The sequence below is a fragment of the Hippichthys cyanospilos genome, chromosome 6, assembly GCF_059441005.1.
Source record: "Hippichthys cyanospilos isolate Australia breed blue-spotted pipefish chromosome 6, RoL_Hcya_1.0, whole genome shotgun sequence".
NCBI lineage: Eukaryota > Metazoa > Chordata > Actinopteri > Syngnathiformes > Syngnathidae > Hippichthys > Hippichthys cyanospilos.
In genome coordinates this window covers 6,647,501-6,671,848 of record NC_142374.1, presented here as the reverse complement: position 1 = coordinate 6,671,848, position 24,348 = coordinate 6,647,501, and the positions used below count along the sequence as shown (strand labels likewise).

The 24,348-nt window shown below is 39.4% G+C and overlaps 1 protein-coding gene across 2 annotated transcripts in view; it reads left to right on the top strand.

Annotated features, from left to right (window-relative positions):
• Positions 1–1,350: 1,350 nt before the first annotated feature.
• The window catches only part of furinb (furin (paired basic amino acid cleaving enzyme) b), a 103,332-nt gene continuing 80,334 nt past the window's right edge, over positions 1,351–24,348 (top strand). The window contains exons 1-2 of one of the 2 annotated variants that reach the window (XM_088416749.1): positions 1,351–1,975; positions 7,318–7,590. In XM_088416749.1, coding sequence (XP_088272875.1) covers positions 7,417–7,590 — 174 coding nt within the window. In that variant the 5' untranslated portion in view covers positions 1,351–1,975; positions 7,318–7,416. Of the gene's footprint in view, positions 1,976–3,772; positions 3,887–7,317; positions 7,591–24,348 lie in introns of those variants that run through there. The other variant, XM_088416750.1, reaches the window with a different exon arrangement.

The window sequence follows — 24,348 nt, the reverse complement described above, 5'->3', positions numbered from 1 at the left end:
TTGGTTGCTCAAACGTTTTGGGTAACCAAACTTTTTACTGGCTCTGTTTCAGTTTTAGGCCAAAACTGAAAAATAATGTACATATCAGAATTATACAGAAATGCCATTTTCATACAAAACAAAGTGGGTTAACAATTTAATGCTGTTCTGCAGCAGTGAAGATTGAATAAGGCTTGAAACCTGCTGCTACTAATTGCTACTGGTTTTCCAACTTTTCTTGATTACTGATAACCCCTTCTGTCTGCATGAAAGCAGTGTTGGAACATATTGTGGTACCAGACATTCATGAGCATCAGATGAACAGTACCGTATAGCGGAAAGTAGTGTGTGTCTACAAAAATGGCAAGAAAAAGACAATGATCAATGGATGAGAGACTGACCATCATAACACTTGAAAATGTAGGTCTTTCCTACAGAGAAATTGCAAAGAAAATCAAGGTGTCAGTGAGGTGTCGACCGGTAGTGTGTGTGTGTGTGTGTGTGTGTGTGTGTGTGTGTGTGTGTGTGTGTGTGTGTGAACCCCACACACCTGCCTTCAGCCTCAGGTCTGTGTAGACCAGATGCTTCTGGAAGTGCAGTTGACTAAGCGGAGACTCAGCTGCTGCTGATCGAGTCTTTTCCAAATGTGGCCATTCCCTTATGTATTAAATGTAAAGCAAGCCCCCCCCGTTTTAAAGTGCCACAGAAAAAACTTCAGTTGAAAATTGAGATGAGTTCATTTACAGTTTGTTCTATGAGGATAACAAAAAATGGTTGCATCATGCCCTATTGAACCAAACCGTACCATATTAAATTGAATCGTAATCCCACTGAGTCGAACCTAATTGAATTGCTCCACTTTCACACAACACTGTCCTTGAATACCATCACATCCAATTTATTGAAAACTGTGGGAGGAAGATGGATACCCCTACACTGATCTTCATTTAAAAAAAAGAAGTCCTAAACAGTTGTATTTAACAAGTCTTTTACGTCGACAATTACGTACAGCGATATTCAAATCTGATATTTAAATCCCTCTGCCCATCACTGCTATAGCAATGTAATTTCTCTCTTTGGGATTAATTAAAGGGTTGATCCTAATTGACCCCTTTTTATGAGTATGGAAATGACATGTATTGTATCAACGATCAACAAAATTCATCCAATCGTTCTAATATAAATGTGCAAAGCAGACAATAAAAAGATGCTCTAGCCCCGCCCCTCCCAACAATTAAGGTGACAAGAAGCTTGCACGCGCTCGAGTCGGCGCTGAGTAGTGACTGTGACGCATTTCCTGGACAAAGGGGCAGGTTTGTTGTCATTCACTTGGTCATCAACGCGCTCGCATCCTGCTCGGACCCCCGCTGCGTTCATTTACCCGGTTCTTCACTCTATACGTGGAGTGCTAGTCTTATTCGAGCAAGCAATCGTGTATGCATGTCAGAAGAACGGCGTTTACTGGAAGAAGAAATTGCTTTCGAAGGTTGAAGTCACCCGGCAAAATAGAATCATGCTGGGAAAGGCAAGTTGGTTGTGGATGACAAGCTAGCGTTAGACATCGTCCGAAGGGGGCGGAAACGTAAGCTGCCAGTAGAGAGATAAAGTTAAAGGGCAAGTGGCGAGAGAAGAAAGGAGTCCCCGCCCGACTGTCGGAGGTGATGGGGAGGCATGACGTCTTGGATTTTGACGTGGCATGCAACGAGTGTGTTTTTGTTGTTGAAACCACGCGTAAAACGTGTTCCCCTCGGGATGGTCCGCTTTGGCAGTGGGCGCGAGCAATTGAATCGTTAGCAGAAAATTGACTTGCATTTTAGCCAAAAGTCCGTGCCTGAGCATCATCTCACCAGTCTGCCCAGTGAGAAGAATCCGTTCGCAGTCTCGATCCCAGGCGATGTGATCCGGTGCAGGTGGACCTTGCTCTTCCACCGGAACTGACTGAGGCACCACAAAGGATCCGCACTACGAGTCGGCTCCTCTCTGAAGTTTGTTGGAGGTAAGACACTGGCTCAGATTTTTTTTTTCAACAACGCTATTGCTTCCAACACATATCATTAATTACAAATTTATGACGGCATATGCTCATTACATCCCTCTTAACCAGATGCGGTCTCGCAGTGCATTCATTTTTTCTCATAATGACTCACCTTGATTTAACCACCTCTTTCAATTTATTGTCGCGATACGGGAATTTATATCGGACTTATATTTGTAAGTTGATGCTCATTTTATTTTAAGTAAGATCGGGGTAAACAAAGACCATTATATTAAAAAATAAATAAATACAAAAAAATAGCCGAAAGGCTTTTCATTGTAGTTATTTTGTCTCCTTTCAAGATGGGTGAGTTTATGTTGGGGTTCAAGGTCAAGAGAGCTCGAAAGACTAAGAATTAAAGTTGCTCCTTTAAATGTAGTTTTTTCAGCTTAATTGCCTTGGAATACTTGAATATTGAACTGATGTGCCTTTTTGATCTAAACTCATATCCCGTTTGACATACAACATACTTATACTGTACTACACTGCATCAATACATAGTCATAGTTGCTCAATATTTATATAGAGGAAAGGTTCTTTTGTTTTTGTAGTATGTTTGCTATTGATTCACCATTAACATCACCTCATCATGAGTTGATTTATTCATAAAAAAGGTTTCAGCAGTCCAAGTCATAATTTTCTATGGAAACATACAGAATTTTTACGAGGCACAAAATATTATACAGCTGTAGAGAACAAAGTAGCAAGACAAAGGATGGTGTGAATAGTTGCTGGGTTTTTCAACCACGTTTATATCTGGAATTCCCACTGTCTTAAGTTAGTAAGAGCCCAAATGGATGTGATGAATAGCTATTTTATTTCACTGTTGTTCATCAATATCCAGTGTCTCTCAGCTAGAAGCTCTTTTCCCACTGTATGTCCTGACTGAGCTCAACACAATATGCTGTATTTTTTTTTTTCTGTCACCCTGAGCGCCATCAGGTCTTATGAATGGGCATTCACTTCCCCAGTTTTTGCACAATGACTACAACGTACTGCTGTGCATCCTTTTTGAGGGCAACCCAAAGCACGTGGTGGGTGTTGATTTGGCTTGGGGGCAGCCTGAAATAGAACTGGAGTGCTGATTATGTTGTGCTACCTACCTACTCCTCCTAAGCCAGCAAGTTTCATTTTACCAGCTTTCTTTGCATGGCAGTTAGTTGGCTATTAAAGAAAAAAAAAGAAGCTAAGCTGATCTTACTGAAAAAACCTAACATGGAAGATGAATTCATTTCAATGCTTTTTGTTTTCATGACCACTTCAGGTTTTGCCAGTTAATTGAAAAAAGGAACTCAAATTCCTCAATTTGTAAATCTCTTGACGGTAAATAAAACGTTTGGCATTTGAAAAGACACTGCAAGCCTGGACCTCAGAATATCAATACCAAATTTCTGTTCTGTTCTGGGTCTTGACCTAGAAGAAGGAAGTTATTTGTTGTTCCATGTGCAATTTTCATGTATAGCGGAACATTGTTGTAATTAATTAATTTATTAGAAGGCATTGTTAGTTACAGCTGTTGCCAACATGGCTGCTACACAGTACTGTAATACTGCCCTAGTCTACTGTAAATCAGTGACAACAGCGTCACAACTTGGAAATGTGTATACCAGTCTTGCTGTGGCCGATTCTGGAACATTCTTTTACAGCTACTGTGCTACTGTACTACTGTACTGTACAAATGGGTTTTTTAACTCTACTTAACATTGTTTTCCATTCTCTGTGTGTTAATTTCGGAGTGCACTGGAGTTGGCCCAGCAACCAGTTTAGGATGTCCCCAGTATACTGCCCGAAGTCAGCTGGGATAGACGCCAGCAAGCCTGCGCCCCTTGTTAGGATAAGTTGTTCTAGAAAATGGATGGATTTCAAAACAAGGTTCCGATTTTCTTAACCATAGTCTAAACTTGTCAATTTTGCCTGTGATTCAACACATGTAATTATATTAAAAAAATTAAATAAAATGTCCACCTAAATGTGAAGTGAATTGAGTTTTACAGAACATTCATGAATGGCATTTATCAAATGAATTCTTAGATTCTCAATCGATACCTAGGCCAAACTTTCTATATCCTGTATACTGTGAAAGTAATTTGGTAACGGTATCGTGCTTCGACAGTGCGACAATGATTCAAATGCCAAATATTCACTGCATTTCTCCAGAGTGATACAGTGGAACCCCAGTTTACAACGTCCCTGCCTTACGTTTTTTTTTTCACCTTACGACGAAGACCGCCATTTTTTTCGCCTTACGATACCTCAAACAGGACGATCAGTGTGTGCGCATGACTCTGCGAGTCACTCCGCGCTCATACACGCGTCACTGCTTACGTCACTACAATGCTGGTCTGTTAATCATTGGTGTGACGACTTCTTAAGATGCTGGTCTACTATTGATCGGCGTCCTGGAAACACTAAGATGCTGGTCTGCTATTGGTCAGTGTCACTCGATCCAAAATGGCGTAACATTAAAGCTTTGTTCTTCTGTGAGTGCTTACAAAAACGTTGCCATGGGTCCAAAGACTGCTATTGATGTTAAAGAGAGAAGTAAGAAGATGATATATATGGAAATGAAGCTGGAGATAATCAAGAAATACAAAGAAGGCTGAGCTAGCCTAGGCTAGGCTACCCTCACTATGGAATATGGCCATAAGTCGTGGGATGGTAAATAAATCCTTTATATATTTTTTATTTATGATGTTATGTAATTGTATGCATCTATATTATATGTAAGTAGCACTCACTATACTATTTTGATACCAAGTTTTAGTATATATATAAACAATTTTGATGTTTTTACCTAGGGGTTTTAACATAAAAGTTTACATTTAACATAAATTTGGATTGTCCGCCATACTGCGAATTCGCGTTACGACCCCAACCACGGAATGGATTAATCTTGTAAACCGGGGGCCCACTGTATTTACATTATAGATTGTAAGGTTTGTTCTTTTCAAATAGTTTTCATTACCTAAAAAGATACCTAAAAAGATATATTATAGCATTTGCGAATTAAGTATTGTCACATAAATTGTAGCAATTTTACAAGTAGATCATCCCTGAACCCCCAGTCCTCATGACAAGATTAATCTAAAATTGTAGAAAACAGTTGACAATGAACCACTTTCCTTTGACTCAAAAAACATTTGACAAGATGGTTAAGTTAGAGGGCTTTTGATGAATTGACACAAAATTCCCCAACATGCACTTCCGCCAAGTGATTGTTAGCCATGGAAGATAGAGAGGAACCATATTATTTTCATTGTAGTGCAATGCCTGTGCCTTATCACACTGCTGATTCAGTGAGCTGTTAGCTATAAAACACACATTTTGGGCACCTCAAGTGGAAAAGAGGAAGACGGTGAATTGATCTTTACCAGGATTGTTGTTACTATGATGCACTCAACCATAACAAATCCTGTAAATCCCTGAAATTAGTATGTGGTCTCAGAAGAATATTACCGCTGCACTTTGACAGCCTAGGCATTAATCTTCAATGATTCATAATGATGTTCATATGTTATCTCTTTGAGTGGCAAATGCTTTTGAATGTTTGCGAATGTAGCACAAATATATATATATATATATATATATATATATATATATATATATATATATATATATATATATATATATATATATATATATATATATATATTTTTTTTTGGGGGGGGGCAAATTTAGTTAAAGGTTACAAAGAGGTTTGCAAATCCTATTAATGGGTGCAAACAGGGTAAGAATTACAACAGAAGCAGAAAGTTAACGTGTTGGGCACAGTCTCTGTGTACCCCTCGATTGGCTTGCAACCAGTTCAGGGTGTTCCCGGCATACTGCACAAAGCCATTTGGGCTAGGCACCAGCAAGCCTGCAACCCTAGTGAGGCTAAGCAGCTCTAGAAAATGGATGGTACCATTTTCACTGCTACCATGTTGCCCTCTGATTAAGTTTAATTTGTTTAATACATTTGGTTCGTTGTGAAAACAGCCACATTTCCAGTTACACTATAAAAATTTGTGCACACTTATAACACCACACACAGCCTCAGTCATTTCACTCCCTTAATAATATGTATTTATGTATTTATTTTAAATTTAGTTGTACAAATTGTACAATACACCTTATTAGTGATTGAGAAAGTTAGGAATTCTTTTATCTTGGTCTGTTTTCCAACAGGAAATGAATAGTGGTGTGTAGACTTTTTATATCGACTGTAAACAAGTGAATTTGACCTAAAATAGACATAAAGAACAAATGACAGAAAGTTTTTGATGGCTACTTAAAGGGACAGCGTGTAAGATTTAGACCATTTTTCATTCAAAAGGAATAAATTAAATGTTTGTAAATTTCAAAGACTTGCAAATGAATGTGTTCTTGATGACCAATAGTATGTTTTAAATATACTCAAGTTATCACTAAATTATATTGCATGGGGGATGGCACTTCTCCGGAGGCGGCCATGTTTGTTATAGCTACAGATAATGGTAAATGCAGCACCTGCAGAACCTCCTGCTATCCGTAATGAAAAACTGTCAAAATCTTACAGACTACCCCTTTAAAGTATCAGGTGAAACATTTAATCAAATATTACTCTGGGCTGTACTGTATATAAATGCATGAATTATAATATAATATGAGTCAGGTGAAACATTTAATCAAATATTCCTCTGGGCTGTACTGTATATAAACGCATGAATTATAATATAATATGATCATGCATTTTATATCTATCTCTCGCTCTCTCAGTGGGCCATCGTGTTATGACATTAATCCGTTCCGCTGTTGGACTCGTAAGGCGAATTCACCACATGGCGGGCAATGCAAACCTATGTTAAATAGCTAATGCATTCCGCCATTTTGAAACCAGTGAGGCCGACCAATCGCAGACCAGCATCAACGTGAGGAGACGCTGACCAATAGCAGACCAGCATTGTAGTGATGCGTTGCAGGGATCCAGTATGACGTGCAACAGAAAATAAGTGCAATTACCTAAAAAAACGCCTACAGATGGAGACAAAACAACACAAATACAGCCAACCCCCAAGGGTCCTGACAGGTTTTTTATTGCAAAGCAGGGAAAATACTGCAAAAAGGGTAAGAAAAAACTCAGTATTCCACTTTGCAACATGAAAAAAATGTAAGCCAAGGACGCTGTAACACGGGGTCCTATATATATATATATATATATATATATGTGTGTGTGTGTGTATATATACACACACACACACATATGATAAACATTTCTGACCCAGAAGTCCCGGCGTTAAGAAAATGATTCGTCTTCATAGTTGGCTGTGTTCTGTCATCTCTAGGTCACTGTTCTACTTTTACCATCACAAGGGAGCGCAGCTCCAATTTGCTTGTGACGCAGCGACAGACACACGGATACGCTGCCCTGCGTTCTACTTTTCATGGATGCCCAGGTGGCTCTGCTGGACTTATGGACAGTCCTTGTCCTGACAGCAGAACTGAATTGGATTGATACTGCAGAGGTCTACACCAATGCCTGGGCTGTCCAGATTAATGGAGGCCCAGAGGAGGCTGACCGCATCGCAAAGGAACATGGTTTCATCAACCATGGCAATGTGAGTTGAACGTGCAAAATTTGTAATCTGTGTGTGCTTTGCGCTTTTCCTCATGATCTTGCTTGTCATGTGTGATTGTCCTAACACCTCATGTGACACTTCTCTGTCACTGTTGGAATTCTATCCACACTAAAAATATGTTCTCCACTGCACTTCTTTTGCACTGAATTATTTCCTTTGCTTTGTCATTTTTATGTTCTGCAAATATTTTATTTTGATATAAAGAGTATAGAGTGCAAAAATTACTGCTCTCCTCCTTTAGCACATGGCAATGCCAAGTCATAACTCTTGTGGGCATTTCTATTCTTCCTTTTTTCTAACCACAGACTAATTCGAGGAAAAATATTTAAAGTATGTTACAATTAAGGCAGGCCTTGCACAGGAAACACAGTGCTTTCCTAGCTTTCATTCAACTGTCTCATCCTTCTTTCTAGAAATTCCAGTAATCCATTTTAAGATCCCAAGCATATTGATTTATATGTTGAATGGCACATTTTCATTGAGTCATTAAAATATTACTTTTCAAGCCAGTGTCACATTGTTCCCTCAAATGCAATTTTGTGGGGAGGAGGTGACCACGGACATTTTTAATTCTCTTGACCTCTTGTCGCGGTAGTGATATAAACCTTAAAGAACTTTTCATTGTGACTCAGAGGTCATCGATGCTGTCGTTTTGTGGCGTTTTAGGGTGTTTTACACGACTGCCTCAATGTTCGGATTTGATTTGATTTAGTATAAACATGAGAAAGAAAACCAAAATTATAGAAGCCGCAAAGGGCTTTGCTAGGATTTGCAATAGATATAGTAGCGTTCAATGAGCACGCTTTTAACCTAAACAATTCATTTCTTGAATTGTCGTTCCCCAGTGAAATGAATAATCATGCCATTCATTTATTGAAGCCCATCCCTAAAAAGCACGAAAACAATGCAACGTGTTCTTAAATGAGAAAAATAGCACTAAAGAATGACTGTATGCTTTGTGTAAAAACATGTATAGTAATGACAATGACATTTAGTTTGGACTGTAAATTCAATTAATCTAACGATTATTACTGTATGTCTGGCTTAGGGAGTGCCATGCATCTCTTCAGTTGCTCTTTCTTTCTGGGCTCTGATTTGCTATGGTGGTCTATTATATGCGTATTTCGGTATATTGCATTTCCGCCGTCATAAGAATAGAACTATGTTTCCCTTTAACAAGAAGCAAAGATTACAGCTCTTCATAGGGAACGATTGAATAAAAATAGAAAAAGACCAATCTGAGTTTCCAGAGGCGATACCATTAGCGATCAGACAAGAAGGTCTATAACTGATATTTGGAGCCGATATTCGTTTTTTGAAACGTTCAAATCAAATGTGTTTTTTGGAAATGTGGAGTAATTAGAACTCCAGCACCCAACTTGGTTGAAATGACTTTAAAAATGTTTTACTAAACAGTTTTTTAGATTTGCAACATGTTAAAGTTATTTGCTTATTGTCCCAGAGCGGCAACTCGAAAACATTTTTTTATTTTTTTTTTCACTTAAAATGGCAAGATCCAACTTTGCATCGCAAACAGTAGAATCTAAGTCAGGTCTTGCAATCGTTGGTGTTGTATATAATGAATCCTCATTGCGTGGAGCAGCTGAATCCGGCAGCTAAACCATAAAGCTAGGTAGCGAGATGGCTTTTTGAGGTAAACTTCCTTTATTTTTCAACCTGTATGACAGATTGTGAGAGAGGCCGGCAGCAGACTAATGCAAGAGGTGGTGACACAGTGCTGAAATGGGTTTCCTTAACGGTATTGGTTAACATTTGACTTGAGGCTGATTATCAGGCTACCTTTTTTTTTTTTTGCAGTCCTGTGAAACGATTATTTCTTTTCCATTTATTCATTTTTTTATATATTCAATTTATTGTTCATGGTATCAATAATCACCCATTTTTTGTATACCTGTGTACAATGACAATAAATGCGCTCTATTCTATTTTATTCTAATTATTCACAAACCAAACACGCTCATCTACTTAGAGAAGTGCTTCTTAATAATTTTTTTGTAAATCCCCACCAAGAAAACATCTCGCACCATCCCCCACTCGCTGCAGTGACTAGTAATGAGATCATTATGAAAATTGCATAAGTATCCCTAAAATTGCATCTTTTAAGTATTAACAAAATAAAAAAGCAATTTAAATCAACTTTCAGTCAATGATCTTTAATTTTTACAGGGTTTTATGCAGTTTACAGCTTATTCTAAATTTTAAAAAATGCTTCACATGCATCAAAGTGCCTGAAATAAAAAAAAAAAAAAAAACGTCAATCCTTATTCAAACTGGAAACATTTTGACCAACTGAAACATTTGATTGCTGAAAAAAAAGAATGAATAATATTCAGTTTACACTGATCTGGAACGTTAAAACCAATTCCTTAAACATTTTAACCTGAAGATAATGGGAAAAAATAACATTGTGCTAAGTCATTTCAATATCACATGAATCATTGATGACAGCATTTTAAAAAGTTTCTAACCCCTGCGCAGACTTTGACAATGAGAGCGTCACAGTACCACCTGGTGCTGAAGATGTGCAATTACACTGCACAATGCAAAGCCAAACCCGCTTCCCTACGCTCCCCCCCTGCCATCGCATCACTCACGCACCAATATTTGAGGACTGACTCAGGGTAACCGCTATGCATCCACATGATGCATGCACATAAGGACATCACCAATATTAAGCACCCCTCCCAAGTGACAACATGCAACAGTATTACAAGACTTCTGATCTGAGTTAATAAATTAGCATTCAATGTTCACGTTGTCTCCCCTGTGATAAATGGGGGTTTACTGCAATGACAATTGTGAATATATGTTGAAAATGTTGTGTAGATTTTTTTTTTGTACCAACAAAAGGAAAGTGTAAAATGGCTGCTTGATTTGGCTGAGCAAACAGCTTGAGCCTTTCAAGGCTGGCTTCATTTTGTATTATATTCATAGTGCGGAATTACATTTCGGGGGAGTTCCTCTTCCGCCATTGTTTCTCAGAGGCACACAAATGTGTATTATTATTTTAGTCTCTGGCCACTGTGAGTGGGTGCTACGGAGATGATGTGCAGAATATGTGACAGCGCAGTGACGGCACTGATACTGCAGGGGTTATGTGAGGGAAAACATTTGGCAAGGCCTTTTGAAACTGAGGGATAAGATTGTGAAGGTCTTTTTTCTGTCATGCTCGGTGGTCCTTTTTAAGGGCAAGTGGTAGCTGATGCACTTTAATACAAGGTATCGGGATGTCTATTGCAAAATGATCATCGCAAAACTGATTATTTTTTACTTCTGTGCTCTGTTGTGTAGCTGGCGTTTTGCTAATCATAGTTCAGTTACATTTTGTTGGACTTGTCTTGAGGAAGAAAATGCGTTTACAGTTTTCAGTACCAGGCGTCGTAGAGAACTCGAGGTTGTTTCCTGATCAAATTCTGAAGTCCTAACAGTCTTTATTTATTTACTTGCGTTATAGTATGGCACCAGATGATGAATTCTTTTTCTGTACCAGTTTTACTTTCCGCAGATGAAAAAATAGGGACAGAGAAACAAGTATCTGTTCAAAGCCATAAATAAATAAATAAAACGTTTTATGGTACAGTGAAAAAGGCCCCCAACCACCCGCCCACCCTCCAGATTTCAGATTTTGTTGTATTTGTTTGGTTTTCCATCCATATTTATCACTCCAATACATTTTTCAGATCATCCAACTTTAGTTCACAAAAACAACTCTAGTAAAACACTGTTTCCAAAAGATACTTTTATTTATACAGGGACAGTTATTGTAACTGGCCCTTTGTAAAACATGAATTGCCTATTCAACGTTATAACTGGTTGTGCTACCCTTGGCAGCAATAACTGAGATCAAGCAATTGCCCTTATTGGTTATGTATTTCGCATTGCTGTGGAAGAATTTTGGCCCGTTGCATGATTGCTTTGACTCAGTCATAGTAGAGGGTTTTGAGCAAACTGGACAAATATGATAGATACACAGCCTGATCATTTGCAATTAGGTCCAAATTTTCACTTGGATATTGAGAAACCTTTGTTTAATTCTGTCTTATTTTATCAGCCATTCTGAGGTAGGTTTTGTTGAAAGGACTGTATAATAATTCAATATCACTATAAATTGTGATATGTGATCAGTTGGAAAAAAAATCAGGACCCAGGCATCCTGCATGCTTCAGGAAGAGGCTATAGAGGTGGGCACTTCATCATTACTGATGCACTGTCAGTCAGTCCGTCACAAACGGACACCCATTTTGCTCATGGACTGATGAATGATGGGAATGCTAAAAAAAAAAAAAAAGGGTGAATCAAAAATGTCGAAATTGCAATTTCCCTCTGTCGTAGTTGTCGGGATAGACATTATGTCAGATGTCTGTCAGCCCCGCCATGTCCCAGTTTGCTTACTGATATATTATTCAACGGACTTGGATGTGTATCTGCTATATAGCTGCATCTTTATAGTTCAAACTGCAATCAGCCTGCAGTCAATGTGACAATAGTCACTTTAAAGTACCGTCAAGCAGTGGAGAAATATGTTAAGTTGAGTGAATAAATTGCATAGGTTCAATTCACTACTTATGATTCACACCTGAAACACATTTGACTTCACCAGAGATTTATATGTAGTTGGTCCCCATCTTAGTCCTGGTTTCATTTCTCGATGATAATGTGTATTCTAGTGATGAGTATTCTGGTATGCATTTCAAGTAACCCATGAATGCAGGCCAAATTTGCATCTTTTCTCTAATTGGCGCTTGGCCCTGGAAATGCAAAATAGACGTTTTTTTAACTCCCTAATTAAAAACGTTTTTTTAAGTGAATTCAACTTCAGCTATTCTTTGTTTCACTTGTAGTGTATGTGACAGAAGAAATGTAGACAAATATCAATGAAACCATCTTCTATAGTCTTCGCGCAGGCAGTTATAAATGAGAACTGACATCTACTATTTCAGAGTTATGTAAAGCATGATAATGTCATCAAGTGGACATGATTGTAAATTGCACTCTTGTCTCCTGTATTAAACATAGTGGTATTAGAGCCAAGGGTTAAACCCCTTACCTGGCTTTTTTTTTTTTTGTGTGTGTGTTACGCTTCTTGTGTGTTGTGTGTCAATTGCAGTGTAACTGTAGAACCACAGACATGGTGTTAACTTTAAGTGTAAATAATAAAATGGAAAAAATAATTAGTATGGGTACAGACAGAAGTTAACCAGTGCCTGATAAATGACGGACCAATGACGGACACCAATCGACTGATGGACCGACAATTACAATTTCCCAGTCATACTTGCTGGTAAGTTTTCTTATCATTGTCCTGCTGAATGACCCAAGTGTGCTTGAGGTTCTTGAGAGTGCAAAGTGATGCCTGGACATTTTTCTGTCAGTGGAATTTTGTCACAGGACCACCACTATGTACTGAACAGGTTACAAAACGCCCACCATTTGACTGGTTCTTTATTTGCTTTGTTATTGTTGATCTCCAAAAGTTTTACGATTTTTTTTTTTTTTCCAAATGCGAGTCAAGTTTGAGTCCTGCAGTCTTTTGGATTGTCGTTGTTGTTGTTGTTGATTTACCCATTGAGTCATCGTTACACTTTTGGAGTAATATTTTGATGAACCCTCCTCTGAAGGGACTGCTATTTCCATTATTATTGTTTTCATTTTTGGATAATCGACTTTTTTGTTTCTTTTTCTCAGTATATTGTTTTGTAAATCATTTTCTAGAAACATTGTTTCATTACTAATGTAACCCCACAAGCTAGTCACAATTAATAAAGCACAAACATCTTTGGAGACATCTCTTACCATCCTCTGAAAAGGGAAAAAAAAAACAAAAGCTTCCAAGAATAATAAAGCTGCAAGCTGTAATATGTGTCAACAAACTTGCATAGCCCCCAAATCATTGGCTGCCTTATTGTCTCAGTTCTATTTTCCCAACTGTCCCACTGTTTTTTGTCTTCCACAATGAGGTGAAATCATTAGTGGTGCATCAAATTATTATGTGGTATCTGCAAATAACAAATCTTAAAACTGGGCAGCAATAGTAAATAGACGGATCGCCCTTTTCCATACTCACTACTGCAATAAAATTGCAATGGTAGCAGCTGCCAGGATTGTATTATGCTGGCAGAAACCCAATAATATTACTCTAGGATCTAATATTTCAACATCAGAATGTAACTATTGGGCTATAATTCCCCCAGTGATGTAAACATATTCACACACGACCAACATATTCTTGCTCTGTGATGGATGTTTATATTGCCAATGCTGTAAGCCTATTGCCAATTTCTCTCGATATTTTGACAAACGCTGTTTAAGATACCGCCCTGTTGGCCAATCATTCATCTTTTTTCCTCTTGACTTGGAATGAACGGCATGATCTTGTAGCAAAACGAACAAAACTCATGCTTGCCGTGTGGTTTTCAGTGTGTCAGATAATTTGTCTCTGGCTGTGTGCGTTGAGATGTTCAATTGCTCAAAAATGACAGATGCTGGCAAAGAATGCTTCGGAGAGCCTGATACTGTACTTTCAAAAGTGATTTTTCTTTTGACATTGTCAGTCTGAGTACTTCAGACAGTGTAATTTTCTTTATCATTCATAATCATTGCATAGGTGTTGCCAGGTAGCATCTTTTTTGTGTGCTTGTGTATTGCCATTCATTTGTTCAGCTATGAAATTATTTATTTCAAGGAGCATCAAAGTACTGTATCTTTCTCAAATTATCTCCCTATGTCGCTTTCGCCCCCTCAGTCTTCCTCCTCGACTCACCAGTCATACAGTCTTGGTTCATTTGTGTTTTGAGTTCATATCCAAGATCAACAGCTCAAAACCACAACGGATGCACTTGTGTTATCTTCTGTCTATTCCCACAAGACTCTGAACGCAAAAAATACCGGCCTATCCAGATAAAAACTGTCAAGTCCTTCTACCTGAAGAAATACCAGAAAATTGATGTTTTAACCAGACACAGTAATGATCATTAAGTGGGTTCCTTTTTTTTTTTACAGTCTGATTTTTACATTTTCTTCTTTTTGGTATGGAACTTTCTTAGAGAATTGCTCCAGTCTCTAGAGATGTGGAATTGCATTTGAATGTAGTTTGACTGCAATGTCAATCAAGAATTGTATCCATTTGTATTAAAAAGGTTAGAGGTTTCTTCCTACAAGATTACATCTTAAGGTCTTATGCGTGACTGAATTCTTGATGAAATGCTCATGCCTTGATAGATTTTTCACACATGTACAACAGAAAGTATTTGGTATGTCATTTACTGTATATATCTGCTTTTCTTACCTTTGGAGTACAAGTGAAGCCATCGGGGGGTCTTCATTCGTCAAATGCCTATCCAATGTTTACTTTTGTCATATTCGGCTTTCAAGGGAGCTTGAAAGTTGGACTTTCATGACCTCCGATGAGTAAAAGTGCACTTAAACGCCCACCTGCTTTGAATGCAGCTGTTACATGGTCAGGAGTGAGGATCCAAGAGCACGCACGGACAGGTGATTGCAATGACTGAACATTTATTGATCAGAAGGTACTGGCTGGAGTGGGAGCTGATGGGAGTGTGGCGTAGTGGTGGGGAGTTCGGAGTCAGGGGAGCTGGAGCTTGACAGGCAGCCTGGCGAGGAGAGGCGGAATGGACGGGGGCTTGGGCAGGTTGGTTAGAGCGGTACGCTAGTGGGCAGTCAGATACAGGCAGGATCAAAGCACCAAAGGTTGGATTCGGGCAGGGTCAAGGAACTCAAGGTCAGGCCAATTCGGCAGGCTTTCGGGTGGTCAAGAACGGACAGGGTCAAAGGACAGGCAGATGGGCAGGGAGAACTCCTGGAAAACTTGGCGTGTGGCGCAAAGAGACAATCTGGCAGGTTGTGAAGGGAGGAGACCGGGTTTTATACTGGGCGGGGGAGTGGTAGTAGGTGTTGGTGTGCAGGGCTGATTGGCAGGAGGACTGAGCAGGTATGATGAGGCTAGAAATGAGGTGGCTGAGCTGGAGAACTGACAGCAGCATTTTAGTGACCATGCTTTCATATCATGGTAGATAATAATAAATATTACATCTCATGTTTCATGTATATACTCTGATTTTAGCCATGTTTCTTGTTATTATTTTTAGTAATATAGGATGACTGGCAATGAATTTTCTTTTTTGTCCTTTGCTTCTCTACTAACATTTATTAAGATGCAAAAAAGGCTTTCAGAACTCCTAATGCGTCAAGTGTTTCCTTATCTTCGTCCTCTGATCTTCCCATCTCATATTCCACATTTATTTATTGCTTATCATTTTCATGAATAAGGATTGCTTGTCCCATTTCTCCTGGTTATTTAAATGCATCACTTCATTATGAATGGAATTGCTAGTCAAAGACCTTTTGAGTTTTCTCTTAAAATAGATGTAGTGTATTCCGGAGCTGTACCTATCAGCTGCTTCTGGAGTCCCACAGGCCCAAAAGAGGTGGATGCTGGATGACAAAGTCATTGTCATTGTCCACCTAAGTGTTTAGGGATCAATGCCATTAAGGCTACAGCTATGGAGTATTTTTGGTGTTTTGGAGTATTTTTGATCGAATACTCAGGACAGTCGGCCCCCGGTTTACGAACACCCTCTTTTACGAACATTTCGACTTACGAGCGTGGACCACGGAGTTTTTTGTCCCCCCACTTACGTGCAAACCTTTCGTTTTATGAACAATCTGACATGCCGGTCATAGTATTAGTTCAGACATTTTCGCTTTGCTGCGTCAACAAAATCAATAGACGACGCTTGTCACGGCAACGGTGAACGCTAATGCTCTTACAATGTCACAGTCACTGTCTCAGTCACGGAGTCAGTCACGGAGATGCCGATATGCTATTGGTCGATTAAGGTCACGGTCGGTCTCACTCACTGAGATGCTATTGGCCGGCGTCACGTCAATCACAGAAATGCCGATATGCTATTGGCCGAACGCCTTTATCTAGCTTGATGGCACAGCTGGTCGGGATGGAAGGAAGGAGAGAAAATGAGTGAAAAACAGAAGGAAGGAATGTTGTGAAGACTTTGCAAACTTTATCTGTTAGACATGGCTTCTAAAATTGCAAGTGGCGGTAAAGGAAGAAGTAAGAGGATGATGACGATAGAAACGAAGCAGGAGATAATAAGAAAAAAATACGGAGGAGGCCCATGCATAGTTAACCTTGCTCGTGAGTATGGACGGAACCGCTCTGCAATCTTCTAAGGGCAAGACTTTCTTTGCCGGGGGACGGACCTCGCTCGACAACAAAATGGAGAGGCTTCTTCTATTATGGATTAAAGAGAAGGAAATCGCCGGTGATATGTTTTAGTTTGAGAAAAGTTCTTGTTTAAGAATATAAACAAATAAAATTCTGCGGGTTGGTCTCTGCTCACCTCCGTCTCCACTCAGCTCAAATCACGTCGCCCCAGAGGAAAATGTCATTTATCCTTTGTGTACCCATGTTAATTCAATTAACTACACAGTAGGTTATGGTACTAATTTTAAATGTGTGTGTAAATACGTGATGGTTTTATCTCTGATTTAACCACGCGTTGCCAGTCAATGTGTACGTACAATTGACATCGTTTTACTACTTCAACAAAATCATCTGCTCACGCATGACACGGAAACGCTGATACGCTATTGCTCTTACAATGTCACAGTCACTGATTCAGTCACGGTGTCAGTCACGGAGATACCGATATGCTATTGGTCGAACGCCTTCATCTAGCTTGATGGCACAGCTGGTCGGGACGGAAGGAAGGAGAGAAAATGAGTGAAAAACGGAAGGAAGGAATGTTGTGAAGACTTTGCAAACTTTATCTGTTAGACATGGCTTCTAAAATTGCTAGTGGCGGTAAAGGAAGAAGTAAGAGGATGATGACAATAGAAACGAAGCAGGAGATAATAAAAAAAAAATACGAAGGAGGCGCACGCATGGTTAACCTTGCTCGTGAGTATGGCCGTAACCGCTCGGCAATCTTCTAAGGGCAAGACTTTCCTTGCCGGGGTACGGACCTCGGTCGACAACAAAATGGAGAGGCTTCTTCTATTATGGATTAAAGAGAAGGAAATTGCCGGTGATATGTTCTAGTTTGAGAAAAGTTCCCGTTTAAGAAAATAAATAAATTCTGCGGGTTGGTCTCCTCTCCCCTCCGCCTCCACCCAGCTCAAGTCACGTCGCCCCAAAGGTAAATTTAATTTAACTGTAGAGTAGATTATGTTACTCATTTTTAATATGTGTATAAAGTCGTGATGTTTTTACCTAAGGTTTTTGCACGCGTTGCACGCATTCACTAATTAACATAGGTTTGGATTGCCCGTCATACGAGCAGTTCAAGTTACGAACGTAGCCGCTGAACGGATTAAGTTCGTAACACGGGGGCCCACTGTATTTGGATAAGAATTAAAAATTTATTTTGCTGCTTATGGACAATTATGAACACAGAAGATCAAATAACACATTCCACTTTAATTATGAATAACCAACATTTTTGATGATCATGATTTTATTTTTCCTTATAACTGCTGAGCAGCATGCTGTTTTCGTCCTCTTCCTCCAAATGACTCGACATAAACTTTAGTGTTTAAGACTAATTCGTCAACTTAAATGGCACGTTTGAGTCAGCAAGGTTTTGTTAAAATGTGATCAGTTAGAATAGAGCCTGTGCCAGGCTGTCTTAGTGTGCACTGTCATTTACAGGGATCATGGCAGCATTTGAGTGCTGCTAGCTAGCAGCTAATTTATGCTAGATGCAATTATAACAGCGCCCATGCCTCTGCTAAACACTACAAGTGCCGTATGTCATTGTCAACATAATGAAGTCATTTCTTAGCGCCCTGAAGTATCAATTAAACGTGATTTTGGATTTGTTAAGTTGTTTGCATCAGGACTTATAAGTAATAGTTGCAGTGGAAAGTGAGCCGTGATGCTGCCTAAACCATAATAAAAGATCTCAGACACTTTTCAGCCCAACTGCTAAAACAGGCACCACTCACTTACAACCACAATTCAGGATCAGTCTTTGAGATAAAAGCACTAAACATGGACTGCTCCGACTCAAAGCTCATGGCTTCACGTAGGATTGTCAAAGCTGGAGTTAAGTTTAAACATTAACTGATAGACTCTGCTATATGTATTCAGCAGACGCTCATGATATATATGAGCCAACACACCACCAGGTGGTGATCATTTGATGTCTCTGCCTCTCTCCTCACCTGAGGCTCCAAAACATGACCAAAGTCAATCATATAATCGCAGCTCAGGGTATCCTGGTGTGAAGTGATCCCATGGACACCCTTATGCTTAAATGGTGCAGATGGTAAATCTGTGAGGAGCTCATCAATTGGGGTGTCTTCCAAGTTCTAGACACAAAGCGGCATGTATGCCTAGACCTGCTCAGCGTCTCTCACTAGGGATAACTTCAGTGTATAGGCCAAGCCGTCTCAACAGCGCTGGTTCCGTAAACCAAGATGTGTGTTGAGGTGAAGAGGGGAAAAAAATAATTTAGCCCCACCGGTTTATCATCGCACACAAGGCAGGCATTCTCCCCTGCCCTTGATGCAGGCTCACAGATGGTGAGCCTATGAAAAGCGGTGCCCCATGTTGCTGTTTGCTACCAGGTCTTCACCATTGAACCCCACTTTCAGGCCTGGCTCCAGAGAAGGGTTCCTGGAATTAAATGAGATAGCAGTATAAAGTTTGTGTGTTGAAGAAATGGAAGTTCATCAAACTGATCTCTCTTCCTCTGTGACAGTATATACACAGTCTTGTTTCAACATTGTCTTCCTACATTCAAGTGTCTCCTCTTCAGGGGCTTTTTTACAGTCTAGTCACGACTCACAGAGAAACCTTTTTCTCTACATTATTTCACTCACACTATGCTACATTAAAAAAGAAAAAGTGGCGATTTACCACTCACTGCAAATTAGTTGTTGCTCTTAGGTCACTAATAATGTATTTGTATGTCAACTAAGTTGTTTTGCATTGAAGGTATTGAGATTTTTAACTTGTGTTTTCAGAATCATCGAATAAATCAGGAAAACACATTGGCTTCTGTTTTGACAAGAGACCGTAGACTACTGCTGCCTCTCAGCAAAAATGTTGCTTGCCAAATATCAAATCAAGTCTCTTTTAATTAACTGAAAATGTTCATTTGTAGGTGTGAAGCTATATCTGTGAAATGCACCACTTTTCTTCTGCCATGGTTTGTATGCTTGCTATACTTTGAACTGCTCACTACCAAGGGAAGATATAATTAATGATTTCACTGTCAATCACTGTAATTTAGTTGCTGCACTGAACTTGAATTGCTTCAAATGCAATCAGTAGCTCTTAGTTGTAACAATGATTGTATTCCATGCAGTAATGAAAGTTATCGGTATGACAGCCGAGCAGTTGATGCCATTGTCTGCTTTAAAACTGCAAGAAACAACAATCTGCTTGCTAAAAACAAAACTCGCTAGTAAGCTTGAAGCGTATTTGGTGGAATTCATGAATTTTTGTGTCCGTTTGACTTATGACATTAAGCCAGAATAATGCAAAATAGAATTTTGCGTGATTTACCATAGGGCTTTGCACAATGCAAATAGACATCCTCGTCCAGCTGTTGTTCACGCGTCTATATTTCACATCTGCTTTCATTTGTATCTATTAACAACTTACTGTCCCCAATTAACTTATGTGGTACTGTTTTTCAAGATAATTTAGTGCAGCAAAATGTACTGTAAGCCTAACCCACTAAATAAAAAAGGAGAGAGGGTTGTATGAGTGTACATACTCCGACATTATAGACAGCCAAAACCTTTCATAGACATGAATGGGAAATGGGAAAAAAAAAATGACGTATCCACACAAACGTGGTATCAAAAAAATGCCTCTTCATCAGACTATATAGCTATACATTTTCTTATGATTCCATGTAAGCATTTTGACGATAGCCGTACTATAGACCCCCCTTTGTTAATAAGCCACATTTTTCATGTTCTAACATAAAATATTTACACACAATGATGTTGTTCAGTCCCTTATTGTGCTAACAAAATTCATTCTCATAATCTTTGCTACTCATTGTGAGCGTGAAACTGGTAGGGGAGAAAAATAAGACAGCGACCGTAGATACTGATGATAATTATGGTAACTTATGTTGTGTTTGAGAGATGTGGAGTTCCAGGACTCAAGCTGGCAGTTGTAGCTACTGTCTTAGTGCCCTTGTGCGAGATTATTTCAGAAACTATGTCTTTGCTTGTGTGCCACAGGTCAAGTAAGTAAACATGATGAGAAAAAAAAAGTGTGAAAAAAATTATGTCATATATTTGACAAATCTATAATTTTCCTGAAGTTAGAGCTCGGTGTCCGACAAACCGGAAGTGTGACGTCACTTACAGGACAACAATAATGGAACTGAACATGGAAATTCTACAAAGCCAGTCAGAAATGGACTAAGAAAGTGACAGTATCTGACTGGTTTCTGATGTTTGAAGAGATGGTGAGAAAAAAGATTGCTAGACTGAAGTGGGTTTATGTCCTTCAAGCCGGGCCAGTATAGGTCCATCTCAGTTTGCGCTTCACATCATAATGAACTTGCCTAAACACCAAACAGTCCAGGAACTGATTTCCTGGTTGCGGGGGTCCCGGGTCCGAAATCCCTGCTTACCGAGGGACAGCGGATTAACTAGCTCATTCAAATTGTATTGATGACGGGGGGTCATCTAAAACGATGAATGACAAGCAGGATGATGAACTAAAGAAGCTGCCATACACTGCATTAGAATGAGTTTTTTCTCAATTTGAAGCCCTGTTAGCTTGATAACGAATAAATTCATATACGTTTTTCAAATCTGTAAACTTGAGGAGGAGGAAGCTTCTCGGATTACCGAAGGGTAAAACAGTGAGTCCTAATTCTGCTGTCCCCCTACTAAATAGCACAACATGACAGGATCAATGTCGAGTCAAGTCTCTTCATTTTTTTCTCCTTTTCATGTCACTCTTGCTTTACCGCGCCGCTCACTCTCTTTCTCTCACACATCACTCAAATGTGTTAACTAAGAACACATTCATTCAAAGTAGAGACCAAATGTAAATCAGTGAAAACACCGTACTAAATAACATGTTACACACTCTATTAGCAAACATACGTGGCGCTGGCGGAGCACTATCTCGCTTGCAGCGAGCGCTTTGTGATGGTAAACCAGCGAAAAGAAAACATGCTGAAAAGGACCATCTGCACTAAGCAATCGGCGGGTGTGGGTCCATGTTCTTTTCGGGAGCTTGCATCGTGGAGAACTTCCCAGAGGACACGAAAACACACGGCTAAGGCAGGTGCCAATGGGAGCTTCCGCGTGGCAAGCAATTTCCGTGTCCCCCCCCCCCCCCCCATGTGCTTTGAGATGCAGAGCTTTCAGGGAAGTGCATACCACAGACTGGGCTCCAGTTGCAGTGGGGTTTCTGATCCCAGACATAAACCTGCCTTAGTCGAACATGGGCCACTTGCTTTGTGATTCGTGTGTTTCACGATCCAATGACAGTTTGCTTCAACGACAAGTAGAAAAGGGGCAAAGTCGCCGCCAATATGCAGTAGTCTGTTCCAGAGCACCCATCCACCTATCAATTTTCTCTCCTTCCATTATTTCAAAATATTTAAGTAGCCACTGTGAAATCAAAGCATTATGGCGTCTCAATGACGGACCCCTCCAAGTTCAACCAACCAATCAGCGTTAGTTAGCACCAATTAGCACAGCATGCCGCCCTCGAGCTACGAGACCCTCGTCGCAACTAGGAGCTCAGAAGGTTCCGAGTAGAGGCATTGGGGAACCTTCCATACCCAGAACGTTTTTTGGTGTGAACAGAAAGGGGAACTCACGCTACCAGGGTACAGCGGAAGAGTTCCTGCGGTGTGAAAGGGGCTCTTGTTAAAGAGACCACACAACACAAATACAGACAACTCCCTAGGGTAGGGGTGGCCAAGTTCGGTCCTCAAGAGCCACAATCCAGACTGTTTTCAATGTATCTCTTCAACCAACACACCTGAGTCAAATCAGCGTAGTTATCAGGATTGTGCAAAGCATGCTGATGAGCTAATCATTTGAATCAGGTGTGTTAGTTGAAGAGACACAATGAAAACAGGCTGGATTGTGGCTCTTGAGGACCGAACTTGGCCACCCCTGCCCTAGGGTCATAACAGTTTTTTTTTGTTCTAGAGCCGGGAAAATACCGTAAAGAGGGGACGAAAAAACTCAGTATTCCACATCGCAACATGAAAAAAACGTAAGCCAGGGATGCTGTAACACGGGGGTATATATGTGTGTGTATATATATATATATATATATATATATATATATATATATATATATATATATATATATATATATATATATATATATATAGATATAGATATAGATATATAGATAGATAGATATGATCAAACAAAAAATATGCTTAAAGTAGTTTTTGCTGTTAGTATAACTAAAAGATGATTTCCATGCGTGAAGTAGACATGGCCAACGTTAATAGAAATGCGGAATGCACCTCTAGAGCAGAGATGAGAAGGCAAAATGTTGTAGAGCTGTACAATCACATTATTCTCCTTTTTATCGCAGTGTAACAGAGTAATTTATTACCAGCATTTGTAGTTATCACATTTAATAATGTAGAACTATCAGTGTTATTTTGAATGTAGTACATTCTTGTTTTTTGCCTCCTATCCTGTTCATATTTTCCGCATCAGTGTTGGTAGTCCATGAGGCTTTATCTGCTTTATGACATCTGCAAAAATCTGGCAGCTATGTTTCATGTCTTTGTCATTAATAAGCTTTTAAGAACTCGTATACATCTTTTAAAAATACCCTGAAGTACAACAAAAGACAGTATCGAATGAAAATACACTGTATAACTGTCTGATAAGAAGCAGGTTTTAGAACGTTATATTTCAACAACACACCCATCTTCAAATAAAGAAGAATATGCTTCTTGTTTAGCTTTCTTTTTCCACCTCTGGCTTGCTCCTGACTTAATATATATATAATGCATACGTTTTGAATAATGCTTTTTTTTGTGTCAAGTCTTGGTTTGTACTCTGCAAGAGCTCCATTTGATTAGACAGGTGTTGAGCCTCGTCATTGCCACAATCATTGCCGCTCCCTTTCCTAAAGGAACTGATACTAATTTGGGCATGTCATAAGAGTGTTGATGTGCAATGCATGTGCTTGTCCGCATACACTTTGCACATACTGTACCACATCCACAGTGTAGCCTTGCTCACAAAATGTACACCCGATACCACCCTCATAGAGGATGAGACCTTACAGACAGTGCATATTCTGTGTGGACTGAACGTCTCTGATTGCAGATGTCCATTGTGTTTAGTATTTTGAATGAGATCCATTTTTTATGCACTGCCAACAATTAGATTTTTATACATTTTAGTGAAGCAGTGAATACATATAAACATTCTTCCTCGTAAGCTTTTCTCTGTTTTATTGTTTCTTTGTTTTTGAACGGAAAATAACAATGCTGATTAGTTCAACGGAATGTTCAGCAGCCTATTTCCAAAGAATAATTAGCCTTAGACAGCTATGCTTCAAGCAATTTTTTCTGTTCTCATTTGGCAATGCTGTATTCAAAGCCTGCAATAGGATATGCATATTCAACAACTACATCTGTCAGACTATAATTTGCAACATTACATTTAGCAACATAAAAACGTAATTAGGAACTGCCTGTAATAAAAATT